The following is a 13,544-nucleotide window of genomic DNA, read 5'->3' on the forward strand; positions in this document are numbered from 1 at the left end:
ACTTAATAACAACTGAAACTTCTCATAATCCAGCAAAGTAATTTCCCACCATATGATCACATACCAAGGATTTTTTTTTTTAAATTTTTTATTTTTTATAACATATATTTTTTATAAACATATATTTTTATCCCCAGGTCTGTGAATCACCAGGTTTACACACTTCACAGCACTCACCAAATCACATACCCTCCCCAATGTCCATAATCCCACCCCCTTCTCCCCAACCCCCTCCCCCCGGCAACCCTCAGTTTGTTTTGTGAGATTAAGAGTCACTTATGGTTTGTCTCCCTCCCAATCCCATCTTGTTTCATTTATTCTTCTACCCACTTAAGCCTCCATGTTGCATCACCACTTCCTCATATCAGGGAGATCATATGATAGTTGTCTTTCTCTGCTTGACTTATTTCGCTAAGCATGATACGCTCTAGTTCCATCCACGTTGTTGCAAATGGCAAGATTTCATTTCTTTTGATGGCTGCATAGTATTCCATTGTGTATATATACCACATCTTCTTGATCCATTCATCTGTTGATGGACATCTAGGTTCTTTCCATAGTTTGGCTATTGTGGACATTGCTGCTATAAACATTCGGGTGCATGTGTCCCTTTGGATCACTACATTTGTATCTTTAGGGTAAATACCCAATAGTGCAATTGCTGGGTCATAGGGCAGTTCTATTTTCAACATTTTGAGGAACCTCCATGCTGTTTTCCAGAGTGGCTGCACCAGCTTGCATTCCCACCAACAGTGTAGGAGGGTTCCCCTTTCTCCGCATCCTCGCCAGCATCTGTCATTTCCTGACTTGTTGATTTTAGCCATTCTGACTGGTGTGAGGTGATATCTCATTGTGGTTTTGATTTGTATTTCCCTGATGCCGAGTGATATGGAGCACTTTTTCATGTGTCTGTTGGCCATCTGGATGTCTTCTTTGCAGAAATTTCTGTTCATGTCCTCTGCCCATTTCTTGATTGGATTATTTGTTCTTTGGGTGTTGAGTTTGCTAAGTTCTTTATAGATTCTGGACACTAGTCCTTTATCTGATATGTCGTTTGCAAATATCTTCTCCCATTCTGTCAGTTGTCTTTTGATTTTGTTAACTGTTTCCTTTGCTGTGCAAAAGCTTTTGATCTTGATGAAATCCCAGTAGTTCATTTTTTCCCTTGCTTCCCTTGCCTTTTGCGTTGTTCCTAGGAAGATGTTGCTGCGGCAGAGGTCGAAGAGGTTGCTGCCCGTGTTCTCCTCAAGGATTTTGATGGATTCCTTTCGTACATTGAGATCCTTCATCCATTTTGAGTCTATTTTTGTGTGTGGTGTAAGGAAATGGTCCAATTTCATTTTTCTGCATGTGGCTGTCCAATTTTTCCAGCACCATTTATTGAAAAGGCTGTCTTTTTTCCATTGGACATTCTTTCCTGCTTTGTCGAAGATTAGTTGACCATAGAGTTGAGGGTCTATTTCTGGGCTCTCTATTCTGTTCCATTGATCTATGTGTCTGTTTTTGTGCCAGTACCATGCTGTCTTGATGATGACAGCTTTGTAATAGAGCTTGAAGTCCGGAATTGTGATGCCACCAACGTTGGCTTTCTTTTTCAATATCCCTTTGGCTATTCGAGGTCTTTTCTGGTTCCATATAAATTTTAGCATTATTTGTTCCATTTCTTTGAAAAAGATGGATGGTACTTTGATAGGAATTGCATTAAATGTGTAGATTGCTTTAGGTAGCATAGACATTTTCACAATATTTATTCTTCCAATCCAGGAGCATGGAACATTTTTCCATTTCTTTGTGTCTTCCTCAATTTCTTTCATGAGTACTTTATAGTTTTCTGAGTATAGATTCTGTGTCTCTTTGGTTAGGTTTATTCCTAGGTATCTTATGGTTTTGGATGCAATTGTAAATGGGATTGACTCCTTAATATCTCTTTCTTCTGTCTTGCTGTTGGTGTAGAGAAATGCAACTGATTTCTGTGCATTGATTTTATATCCTGACACTTTACTGAATTCCTGTATAAGTTCTAGCAGTTTTGGAGTGGAGTCTTTTGGGTTTTCCACATATAGTATCATATCATCTGCGAAGAGTGATAATTTGACTTCTTCTTTGCCGATTTGGATGCCTTTAATTTCCTTTTGTTGTCTGATTGCTGAGGCTAGGACCTCTAGTACGATGTTGAATAGCAGTACATACCAAGGATTTAAGAAAATTCACTATCTCCTAAAGCAGCTAACTGCTACTCTGCACAACTGTGGCTGTTAGAAAATTCTCTACTGACCAGAGGTTGCTTCTGCAGTATTTTCACCAAGTTAAGTCACCTCCCTTTTCCATAAGGTACTTCAAATTTCAACTTTTTTAACCTAAACTTACTGGGTGTTCCTTTTCTCTAGTATTTTTACCTTTTTTTCCTAATGTTCTGTATGAGTTGGTGCTATATGCATCAAAGCATATGAGCCAGGATCCACAGAGTCCTTTGAAAAGTCACATGACTCCACTTTCCTCCCCTAACTCACTTCCCAATAAGATACCAACAACCTCCTATCCTTGGGCTGCCAACTGTCACCTCCTCTCTATCCCATTCACACTACTCTATTTTGGCAATTCTTCATCTTTCTCCTAAAGAGCAATATAGCTTCTTATTTAATTTCCTTGCACTATCCACCTCAAAACCTTCAGCTACCTTAGAAAGTAACCTACTTTAAAAAATAGATTCACAAAGAGATATGATACTTTTTTTTTTAAAGATTTTTTTTTATTTATTTGTCAGAGAGAAAGCGAGCGAGAGCGAGCACAGGCAGACAGAGCGGAAGGCAGAGTCAGAGGGAGAAGCAGGCTCCCTGCGGAGCAAGGAGCCCGATGTGGGACTCGATCCCAGGACGCTGGGATCACCACCTGAGCCGAAGGCAGCTGCTTAACCAACTGAGCCACCCAGGCGTCCCAGATATGATACTTTTTTAACATAATACAAATGGTCGTAACTGTCTAAAGCAGCGCTACCCAATAAAACTCTTTAAAAATGGAAATAGTCTATTCTATGCTGTCCAATACAACAGCCTCTTAGCCACAAGTGGTTTTTTTTTTTTTTTAAGATTTTATTTATTTATTTGACACAGAGAGAGAGAGATATCACAAGTAGGCAAAGAGACAGGTAGAGAGAGAGGAGGGGAAGCAGGCTCCCTGCCAAGCAGAGAGCCCGATGCAGGGCTTGACCCCAGGACCCTGAGATCATGACCTAAGCCGAAGACAGACGCTCAATTTACTGAACCATCCAGGCGCCCCTCCACAAGTGGTTCTCAAGAAGCTTGATATGTGGCTAGTGCAAATTACTGAATTTTAATTTTACTTCATTTAATTAACTTAAATTCAAATTTAATGTATAAATGTGGCTAGTGGCTACTGTATTTAAACAATACAGGTCTGAATAATAAGGCCTTAAGCTCCTTAATATACCATAAAATTATTCTATGACTCCCATTTACTCTCTATTTCATAAACAGACCCTTTAGAAATAAAAAAACTAGAGGACACACTCATTATCAGATAGCAAGAACCTATAGAAAAGACCAGAAATCAGAACTAGGCTTGAAAAACTGCAGATATTACAAGTAATACTCAGAAAATAAAACAAGTTTAGTTAATGTGTTAAGAATTAAAGGTTGTTTGAAAATGAGTAAAGAGCAAAAAAACTGAAGAAGAATCAAAGAGAACTCCAAGAAACAAAATATATTAAGTGAAATTTAAAACTCAATGAAAAGGAACATGACAAATTTTAAAACATTTTTCAAATTTGACAATATCAAGTGTTAGCAAAGATGTGAAGAAACTAAACTCTCAATATATTTCTGGTAGGAATATAAATTGGAAAAACTGTTTGGGGGGCACCTCTGGGGATACAGTTGGTTTAGCAACAAACTCTTGGTTTCAGTTCAGGTTGGGATTTCAAGGTCCTGAGACTGAGATCCACATCGTGTCCCTGTACTCAGCCAGAGTCTGCTTGGGATTCTCTCTCCCTCTCCTTATGCCCCTCCTGCTTGCATAAGCATGCTTACTTGCTCTTTATCTCTCTCAAAATAAATAAATCTTTAAAAAAACAAAGAAAGAAAAACTTTTTGGCAATATATATTAAAAACCAATTACACCCATATACCCATCACTCACCAATTCCATTTCTAGGTATATTCTAATACAAATACATAAACTGATGTTATTTCAAACAAAACAATGTTGGATTTGAAATGCTGTGTGTATACATTTATATAACACAAGAATTGAGAAAAATCTGAAAACGGACTAGAATTTGAGGATAAAATCAAGTAAAATAAACTAGCTAAACAATGAATAAAAAAGACAAGACACATAAAGATTATATTATATAGAGGGAGAACACATTCCCAATGACAAAGATTCACTACTCCCAAAAACCAAGAACGTATACAAATCAGTAAGACACACATGACACAGTTTTAAAATAGACAAGAAACAAACACAACAGAAATATGAATGTTTCATAAATATGTGAAAAGACATGCTTTATCATCAGTTCTGAGAGAGATGCACCTGAGACCATGGAGATACAGCTGACACTTGAGCAACATCGGTTTGAACTGTGTGGGTCCACTTAATTATGTGGATTTTTTTTATAAATACTGTAAATGTATTTTCTCTTCCTTATGACTTTAATAACATTTTCTTCCCCCTACCTTACTTTACTTAAAAATACAGTATATGACATGTATAACAAATATGTGTTAATCAACTATTTATGTTATTAGTAAGAGAGTCAACAGAAAGCTATTAGTAAGTTCTGTGGGAGTCAAAAATTATCTGTGGATTTTTGAATGTGGAGGGGTTGGCACTCAACCCTTGCATGTTCAAGGGTCAACTGCACATTTGTATAATGGATCTATATATAGTACCAAGGGCTTGAAACCTTCCTTTAAAGACCAATCATAATCTCATGATGACTACATTCAAGTCTTCTGAAGTACTGGTGTATCTCATCACCCATGTTAATTTTCTTCACATAAACTGTTAATTAGACTGACTTGGTCAGAACTCAACTGGTTTTTCCTGTATCAAGCAGTTTTCCAACATTTCTTTTAAAAACTTCACAAAATATTGCATCTTTAAAAGACTTGGATTTTCCTCAGGAGTCAACTTGCATTGCTTAATGCTTATAGTCAGCTACATGAGAGACTACCCAATGAAGATACTGGGCATAAGGACGGAACAGAAACTCCTGTTTAGAAGGAAAGGATACAGTTCATTTGTGACTACATCGGTATCATGACATCTGTGCTTATTCAGATAATGTCTACACAGGTGAAGAAGTTATTCTTGATAGTTTTACGCTTTGTGCTTCATTGTTTCTCATATTTCTGCCCATGCTTCTGATACATTCTCTGAAATTCCCCCCATATAGTCTCTACCTCCTTCTACCTTCTCCACAACCCGCCCTGTTCCCTAACACACAGGAGACTATTTCAAATGCCACATGCCCCTCTCCCTTAATTGATGCAATTATTTCATATAACTTATGCTGGCTGAGGTTTAAAAAAAACACAGGTTTGAAAGTGATGCTCAGGTTTATTGGTATCCTTAACAAATTATGACTATTGGAATTAAAAATAATGCCATGGTGTGGCTGCTGGGAACTAATGTTCTTTAAAACAGAAACATGACAGTTCCATGATTTTATTTATCTTGCTTCTCAAGAGCCCTGCTCTAAACTGGATGATACTGAAGATATGGTCATCAAAAACTTCATCTTTTTCACAGAAACTACTGTCTATATTGCTCCCTATCTATCCTGTAAAACCATTTTTAACCTATACGAGTACTTTGTTATACTTCATCTCATGTTTAGTGTTCCTACATACTGCTCCCTAATGTTGGTCATTAACAGTAATGACAAAATGGCAAAATTATTATTTTATATAGAAGTTGGAAGGGCAAAAAAATGCATGTATGAGGGATCAGTAAGCTAACCATTCTTTATTCTGAAATCATCATTCTTATTTTTTGTTGGTGAAGTATTTACCCGCTTATGAAATAGTACTGATAATACATTAGGAATTTGGGGTTTTATTTATTTGTTTTCAAGATATTACTTGTAAGTAATTTCTACACCCAGTGTGGAGCTCGAACTCACAACCCTGAGATCAAGAGTTGCGTGCTCTACCAACTGAGCCAGCTAGGCTCCAAATTTGTGTTTTTTAAAATGGACTTAGTTGCCTAAACAAAGAAGGATAAACTCTATGTGGCTTTCCAAGTTTCTTTAATAACTTAATAATTTTACTAGTCTATACAATACAAAATAGGAACTTTTTGTTTAATCCCCAGGGAACTGTTTGGCTAAAAGAAAAGTAAACTAAGGGGAGTTATGATAGCTCTATCTCAACTATATGAATATTTGACACGTATAATAAAGGGTAGACTGAATGGATACTTATGCAAAATGAGAAAGGACAACCACATGGGAAGAAGTCTAAAAGGCTAGTTTGAATTTTTAAATACATTTTATATTAAAATTTAAATATGTGATTGTCAAAAGTGAAAACATGCTACTCTAAAGGTCGAGTACTTCCCCAAGTACTGAATGTATTTGGTCAGAGAAACTACTCTATATAAGAGATGGTGAAAAGATTATATTATATAAAGATTATATTATATATTGTATATATAATATAAAGATTATATATTATATAAGGATTATATTATCTTTATATATATAAAGATTATATTATATAAAGAAACTATACTATATAAGGGATGGTGAAAAGATTATATTATATAAAGAATCTAACTAGATGATCTTCAAACTACTTTCAGCATTAAAGTCTATGACTGTTGGAGGGGAAGATGACAGCAGAATAGGAAGAGAAGATCACCCAGTCCCATGAATACAACAGATAACTATCAAATCCTCCTACATTAAATACTCCAGAAATGAATCTGAAGACTGGTAGAAAAAACTCCAGAACTAAAGATAGAAGAGCCACCACACCGGAGGAAATTGCAAAGATGAAGCTTAGGAGAGAAACAAATCATGGCTTTTGCAGTACAGAGGGAGCGGCTACAGCACAGAAGAAGAAGAGACAAACTGTAACACAGAGGAGCACCTGGGGAAAAGGAGTCCACATAGTAACCAGCAAGAAAAGCAAGAGAGTCCCATTTCACAAGTTCCTGCAACCAGCCAGTGGGGCTTAAAGTCTGCAGTTCTAAAGGCAGTGGCTTGGCTCAGGAAAAGTCCAGAGGCATGGGGGCTACTCTTAGAAATAAGGTGGAACAAACAGCCCAAGGAAATACAGAATGAAAACAGAGATCTTTAGGGTGCCTACACGCACAATGGAGTAGCTACTTGCTCAACTCATAGCAGTGGCAAGAGTTCCAGAGAGGCAGCCCTCCCAGAGAAACCTCATGGGGGAAAAAAAAGGAACTGCAAGGCACCACTTCCCTTCCCTATCCCTCAGCATAAACACAGAGCCACCTGAGGTAATGAACACAGCATTAGCACTCACATGTAACTTGCTTATATATACCAAGCCCTGCCTCCTGCACTCTTGTGGATCCATCCTTCCCAGTTACACTTGCCTCAGTCCCACCACAGCAGGCTTCCACACCCAGACGACCAGCCCAAACCCTTGACCAGCACCGTATCTCCTGACCCAGGAGTTCTGTGAGACCTCGGTTCTGGTGGCAACAGCAACAGATCTCATTTCATAAGTAGACCAGAGCACATCTAGTTAAAACACACCACATTCAGGCCAGGGACCAAACACTGCCCACAACAGGCAGAGAGAGCCTCTGTGTACTATACTGATCTGAAGGATAAAGTAGCCAGGGCACAAAAGCAGAAAATACTCAGCACACAACAGAGATGCTATTGGAAGCACCAGGCTGTGAGGAACAGGGAACACTACACTGTAGAGCACTACAGGACCTCTTCTGTTTAAGGCCATTACTCAGAAGAACAGAAGATGTAGCTAACTTTCTTAACACATGGAGAAACAGGCACAGAGACAAAATGAGAAGACAGAGGAATTTGTCCCAAATGAAAGAACAGACCAAGACCAAGACCAGAGATATAAGCAAAACAAATATAAATAACATGCCTAATGGAGAATTTAAAGCAATGATCATTAAGGATACTTAACTGGACTTTAGAAAAGAATAGAGGACATCAGTGAGACCATTAGCCAGCGAATAAGAAAAACATGGTAGAGCTAAAAGGCTCAATAAATAAAATAAAAAACATGTTTGATGGTATGAACATCAGGCTGGAAGAAGCAGAGGAACGAATTAATAGCCTAGGAGACAGAGTAAACAGAAGGTAATCAAGATGAACAAGAGAGAAAAAAGTACTTAGGAAACAAGTACAAAACAGTAACAGACTTAGGGAACACAATACTTACACCAAAAGTAGTAACATTCACATTACAGGACTCCCAGAAGAAGACAGGGAAAAGGGATAGAGAATTCATTTGAAGAAATAACAGCTGAAAACTTCCCTACTTTGGGGAAGGGAACATACCCAGATGAAGAATGCACAGAGAGCCCCCAACAAAATCAACAAAAGCAGCCCCACACAATGACATGTTACAATTAAAATGGAAAAATAAAGGAATAAATAAAAAATATTAAGAGCAGAAAGACAGGGCATCTGGGTGGCTCAGTTGTTAAGCGTCTGCCTTTAGCTCAGGTCATGATCCCAGGGCCCTGGGATCAAGTCCTGCATCAGGCTCTCTGCTCAGTGGGAAACCCACTTCTCCCTCTACTACTCCCCCTGCTTGTGTTTCCCCTCTTGCTATCAAATAAATAAATCTTTAAAAAAAAAAAAAAAAAAAAAAGAGCAGATAGACAAAAGAAGAAAGTTACATATGAAAGAAACCCCATAAGGCTATGAGCCCATTTTTCAGCAGAAACTTTGCAAGCCAAAAGGAGTGGAATGATGTGTTTAAAGTGCTGAATGGGAAAAACCTGCAGTAAAGAATACTCTATCTAGTAAGGCTATCACTGAGAATAAAAAGAAAGATAAAGAGGTGCCCGGGTGGCTCAGTGGGTTAAGCCTCTCTGCCTTTAGCTCAGGTCATGGTCTCAGGGTCCAGGGATTGAGCCCCACATCAGGTTATCTGCTCAGCTGGGAGCCTGCTTCCCCCCTCTCACTCTTCCTACTTGTAAGTTCGCTCTCGCTCTCTCTCTCTGTCAAATAAATAATCTTTAAAAGATCTTTTAAAAAAAAATAAAAGGAGAGATAAAGAGTTTATCAGACAAAGAAAAACTAAAGGAGTTCATGACCATTAAACCAGCAATATTAAACATAGGACTCTTTCAGCTGAAAAGAAAGACCAAAAGTGAAAGTATGAAGGTAGGAAACACAAAAACAGTAATGAGTATTTTTGCAAAATATCAGTCAAGGAACTCACAAAACGAAAAGATATAATATGACAACACATACCTAAAACATGGGAAGGAGAGTAGTAAAAAATGGGTTAAAACCTAAATAACCATTAACTTAATATAGACTGCCATATGCAGAAGTGATTATACACAAACCTAATGGCAACACAAATCAAAAACCACTAATAAATATGCAAAGAATAAAAGAGAAAGAAATCCAATTGTATCACTAAAGAAAATAAGAAAACCATGAAAGATAAAAGACAAGAAAGGGTCAGAGAAAATCTTCATTAACAACCACAAAGCAGGTAACAATAATATGGCAATATACATATATATACATATATGATTACACTGAATGTAAATGGACTAAACACTCTAATCGATAGACATAGGGTGACAGAGTGGATTAAAAAAACAGGACCCATCTATTTGCTGCCTATACAACACTTATTTTAGACTCAAAGAAACCCACAGAGAGAGACAAACCAAGAAAGGAAATCTTTACACAGAACAAATTGATCGTTGCCAGAGTGGAGATGTGTAGGTGGATGGGTGAAAGGATTGGGATGGGATGGTAGGTGGATGGGACAGGGATTAGGAGTGCACTTTTCTTGCTAACAACTAGGTGATTAAAATAAATTTATTTTAAGATTTTATTTATTTATGACAGAAAGAGAGATCACAAGTAGGCAGAGAGGCAGGCACAGAGGCAGGCTCCTTGCTGAGCAGAGAGCCCAATGCATGGCTCAATCCAGAGACCCTGAAATCATGACCTGAACCGAAGGCAGAGGCTTAACCCGCTGAGCCACCCAGGTGCCCCTAAAATAAATTTTTTAAAAAACTAGAAATAAATAAAAGAATTTGGGAAAAAATTCTATGATTGCTTGGAATCCAGTAGATTTCACAATATCCCCATTTTTCTTCTTATTTCAAAACATTTATTTTCACATATACTTTGTTACAATGATGATTACATGAAAAATATGTATATCCAGTAGAGAACTGACCCATATGTACTGAAATGCAGACTGACCTAGAAGGGCAAATTGCCCTGAGCCAGTGTTTTCAAGTTGAATTCTAGTCACCTTTTAGTGGTAAAATTCTTCATTCCACCTCTTCCAACACTGCAGAATTCCCTAAATCGTATTTCAAATTTGATTGTGAGACTTTGTAATATCCAAATCTTGATTTAAACTGAACTTTAGTCTCAACATACCTCGGGAGAGAGCAACAAAAAAAGCTTTAAAGCTAGATAAATCTCTTTCATAAAATGCCAGAAGGCCAGCCGGCTCTTTCTTTCCTTCTTTTGTATTTGTTTTTACAATTATTTAGAAACATATTGTTGGAAAGGAGGCAGAACTGAATAAAACTAAACACCTGGATAAAATCCTGTCACTACCACAGACCAGCTATAAGATATAAGACCTGGCACAAAAGAAAGAAACAAGATATAAGAAACAAAGAAACAGAGAAAGAGAGAGAGAGAGAAAGAAAAGAAAAGAGGAGGGGAAAAAAAAAACCTTCTCTCCCTTTCATTTTCTTCATTGTAAAATGGGGATGATAACATTTTATAGTTTTTTTTAAAGATTTTATTTATTGATTGATTTGACACTGAGAGAGAGAGAGAGCAATCACAAGAAGGCAGAAAGGCAGACAGAGAGATGGGGGTGGGGAGAGCTGGCTCCCTGCTGAGCAGAAAGCCCAGATGTAGGGCTTGATCCCAGGACCCTGAGATCATGACCTGAGCCGAAGGCGGAGGCTTAACCCACTGAGTCACCCAGGTGCCCCTATAGTTGTTTTGAAAGTGGAGAATATACTTAAAAAATATATATCTTTCATAGTTCTTGGCATGGTAAAGTGCTCAATACAGAATGGCTACTGAAATGGTTTATGTCATTGTTATTGCAGTAACTGAAGAACACCACAAAATACCCTTGAATGCCTACCCTAATTCTAAATCCAGATCCTAGATGATAAAATGACCACACTAGATACAAAGGCAGTCTCATAATCTGGTTTGTAAAATAGCTGTCACCGTTCAGGTATGGATTAAATATACTCCAATATAATGCCCATTTCCATATCACCATGAAATGCATATATAAGAATATGAGAAAAAAGAGATCATTTGATCAAACCTTTCATTTCATAGGCAACAGAAAAATCAAATAAGAAAATAAAATATCTACACTAAAGAACATTATCTAGACTGGGACTGGCAATCTTTTTCTGTGAAGAACCAGGCTTTGCTGACAACCCATGAGTCTGTGTCCCATTCCTTTCTCCCTCCTTCCCTCCCTTCCTTCCTCCCTTTCTTTCCCTCCATTCTCTCTCTCTTCCTTTCTCCTTCCATCTTTTAAAAATTCCTTGAGTTTTTTAACATCCTTTTAAAATAAAAACCAGAAACTAATAATATACTATATGGTTAATTGATTTTAAATAAAATTTAGAAATAAAGTGAAATAAAAATGATTTCTAAAAAATAAATGCATACATACATACCATTCAAAAACTGGTTTCCCAATCCCAATCTAGACTAATATATCACTGTATCAAAAAATCATACGTGCAAAAGATGTGTCATTTGATTGTTATACGTAATTCTAAATTTCCATCTTTAAATCTAAAAATGCTCTTTTTAATAAAATTTGCCAGCTATCTCCTCTACGACTGGTGTTGCATTCAGGTAAAAATCAAAGATTTTTTACAATGTATTTCTTAAAATAACATAACACTACCTGACAATTTTCAAAATGAACAGCCACAATGAGCTTTCCTCCATAAAGTTTATCTTCTAAGTTTTCAAGGACCGATGGTTCATGTTCTGGTGGGTATGTCTGCTTTAGCCAATCCATCCAAGACAATCCCACAAGCGACTGAATCTTTTCCTCACTGAATTTGCGCATTTTTATTCGGAACTCATTCACTTCGGGATCCTTCAGTGCATCAAATTCATGTAGACCTAAACAAATTTTTTTAAAGTGTCATTCTGAGTAGCTAATAATAATACAAGAGAATACAAAATATATTCAACCAAATATATTGGATATTTGGTTTTTATCACGCAAATAAAACTGGGCAGGAAAATATGATGAAAGATCAAAAGAACATCCAGAAAAAGTAACAAATTTCATGTATAGAAGATGAACATAATTAGATTTCTAAAGAAGATAAACTTGAAACCGTTAAAGAAATGCAATTTGGTATGAGTTTTATAAAGGTAATCAATCACTGAAATAGTACACACTTTAAAAACACATATAAAATATCCAGTTTTTCTTTACAAACCAAGTAAGTCACATTTACTATATCTGAGAAAACCTAAGAATCTGAAAACTTTTCAGTTAATGAACTTAAAATACAAGCTATTACTTAACTTTAACAAGCTATTACTTTAAATAGTAATATTATTATATTATATTATATATAATTAATATAATATTAATTATACAATATATAATTATATATAGCTATATAATTATATATAATATAATTGATATAATTAATATATAATATATAAGTATTATTTATATATAATAAATAATGTAATTATTATATTAATATTATTACTATTACTTTTTATTAACTTTAACAAGCTATTACTTAAAACTCAGTAAATTTAAATTTTATAGATTAAACTTTCAATTCACTATGATTTTAACAACGGTTACAGTGTATCAATTAATAAAAATCTCATAAAATTATTCTTTGTTGTACTTAATTATGACCACTCCTACCATCAAAACAACTAAATATAGCAACGTTTTCTTAAACTTATCATTATCTTAATAAATAATTTTTGGGATGCCTGGGTGGCTCAGTGGGTTAAGCCTCTGCCTTCAGCTCAGGTCATGAACCTCAGGGTCCTGGGATCAAGCCCTGCATCAGGCTCTCTCTCTGCCTGCTGCTCTGCCTCTGCCTACTTGTGATCTATCTCTGTTGTCAAATTTTTTAAAATTTTTTTAATAAAATAAAAAATAATCTCTGAAATCTATAATAAATGAACATGCAGAAATGTTTATATGTACATTATATATAAAAATTAATGGTGAGGTGGCTCACCACCGCCTGGGTGGCTCAGTGGATTAAGCAGCTGCCTTCGGCTCGGGTCATGATCCCAGAGTCCTGGGATCCAGTCCCACATG

The 13,544-nt window shown here is 36.4% G+C and overlaps 1 protein-coding gene across 5 annotated transcripts in view; it reads right to left on the reverse strand.

Moving 5' to 3' along the window:
• The window catches only part of PIK3CB (phosphatidylinositol-4,5-bisphosphate 3-kinase catalytic subunit beta), a 210,775-nt gene that overhangs the window by 99,537 nt on the left and 97,694 nt on the right, over positions 1-13,544 (reverse strand). For 4 of the 5 annotated variants that reach the window (XM_059162765.1, XM_059162768.1, XM_059162766.1 and 1 more), the window contains one exon: positions 12,138-12,361. The exons of the other annotated variant lie outside the window; for it this stretch is intronic. In XM_059162765.1, the coding sequence (XP_059018748.1) occupies positions 12,138-12,361 (224 nt within the window). The remainder of the gene's footprint in view (positions 1-12,137; positions 12,362-13,544) is intronic. 5 annotated transcript variants of the gene reach the window in all.

This window comes from Mustela lutreola, chromosome 2 (assembly GCF_030435805.1).
Source record: "Mustela lutreola isolate mMusLut2 chromosome 2, mMusLut2.pri, whole genome shotgun sequence".
Taxonomy (NCBI): domain Eukaryota; kingdom Metazoa; phylum Chordata; class Mammalia; order Carnivora; family Mustelidae; genus Mustela; species Mustela lutreola.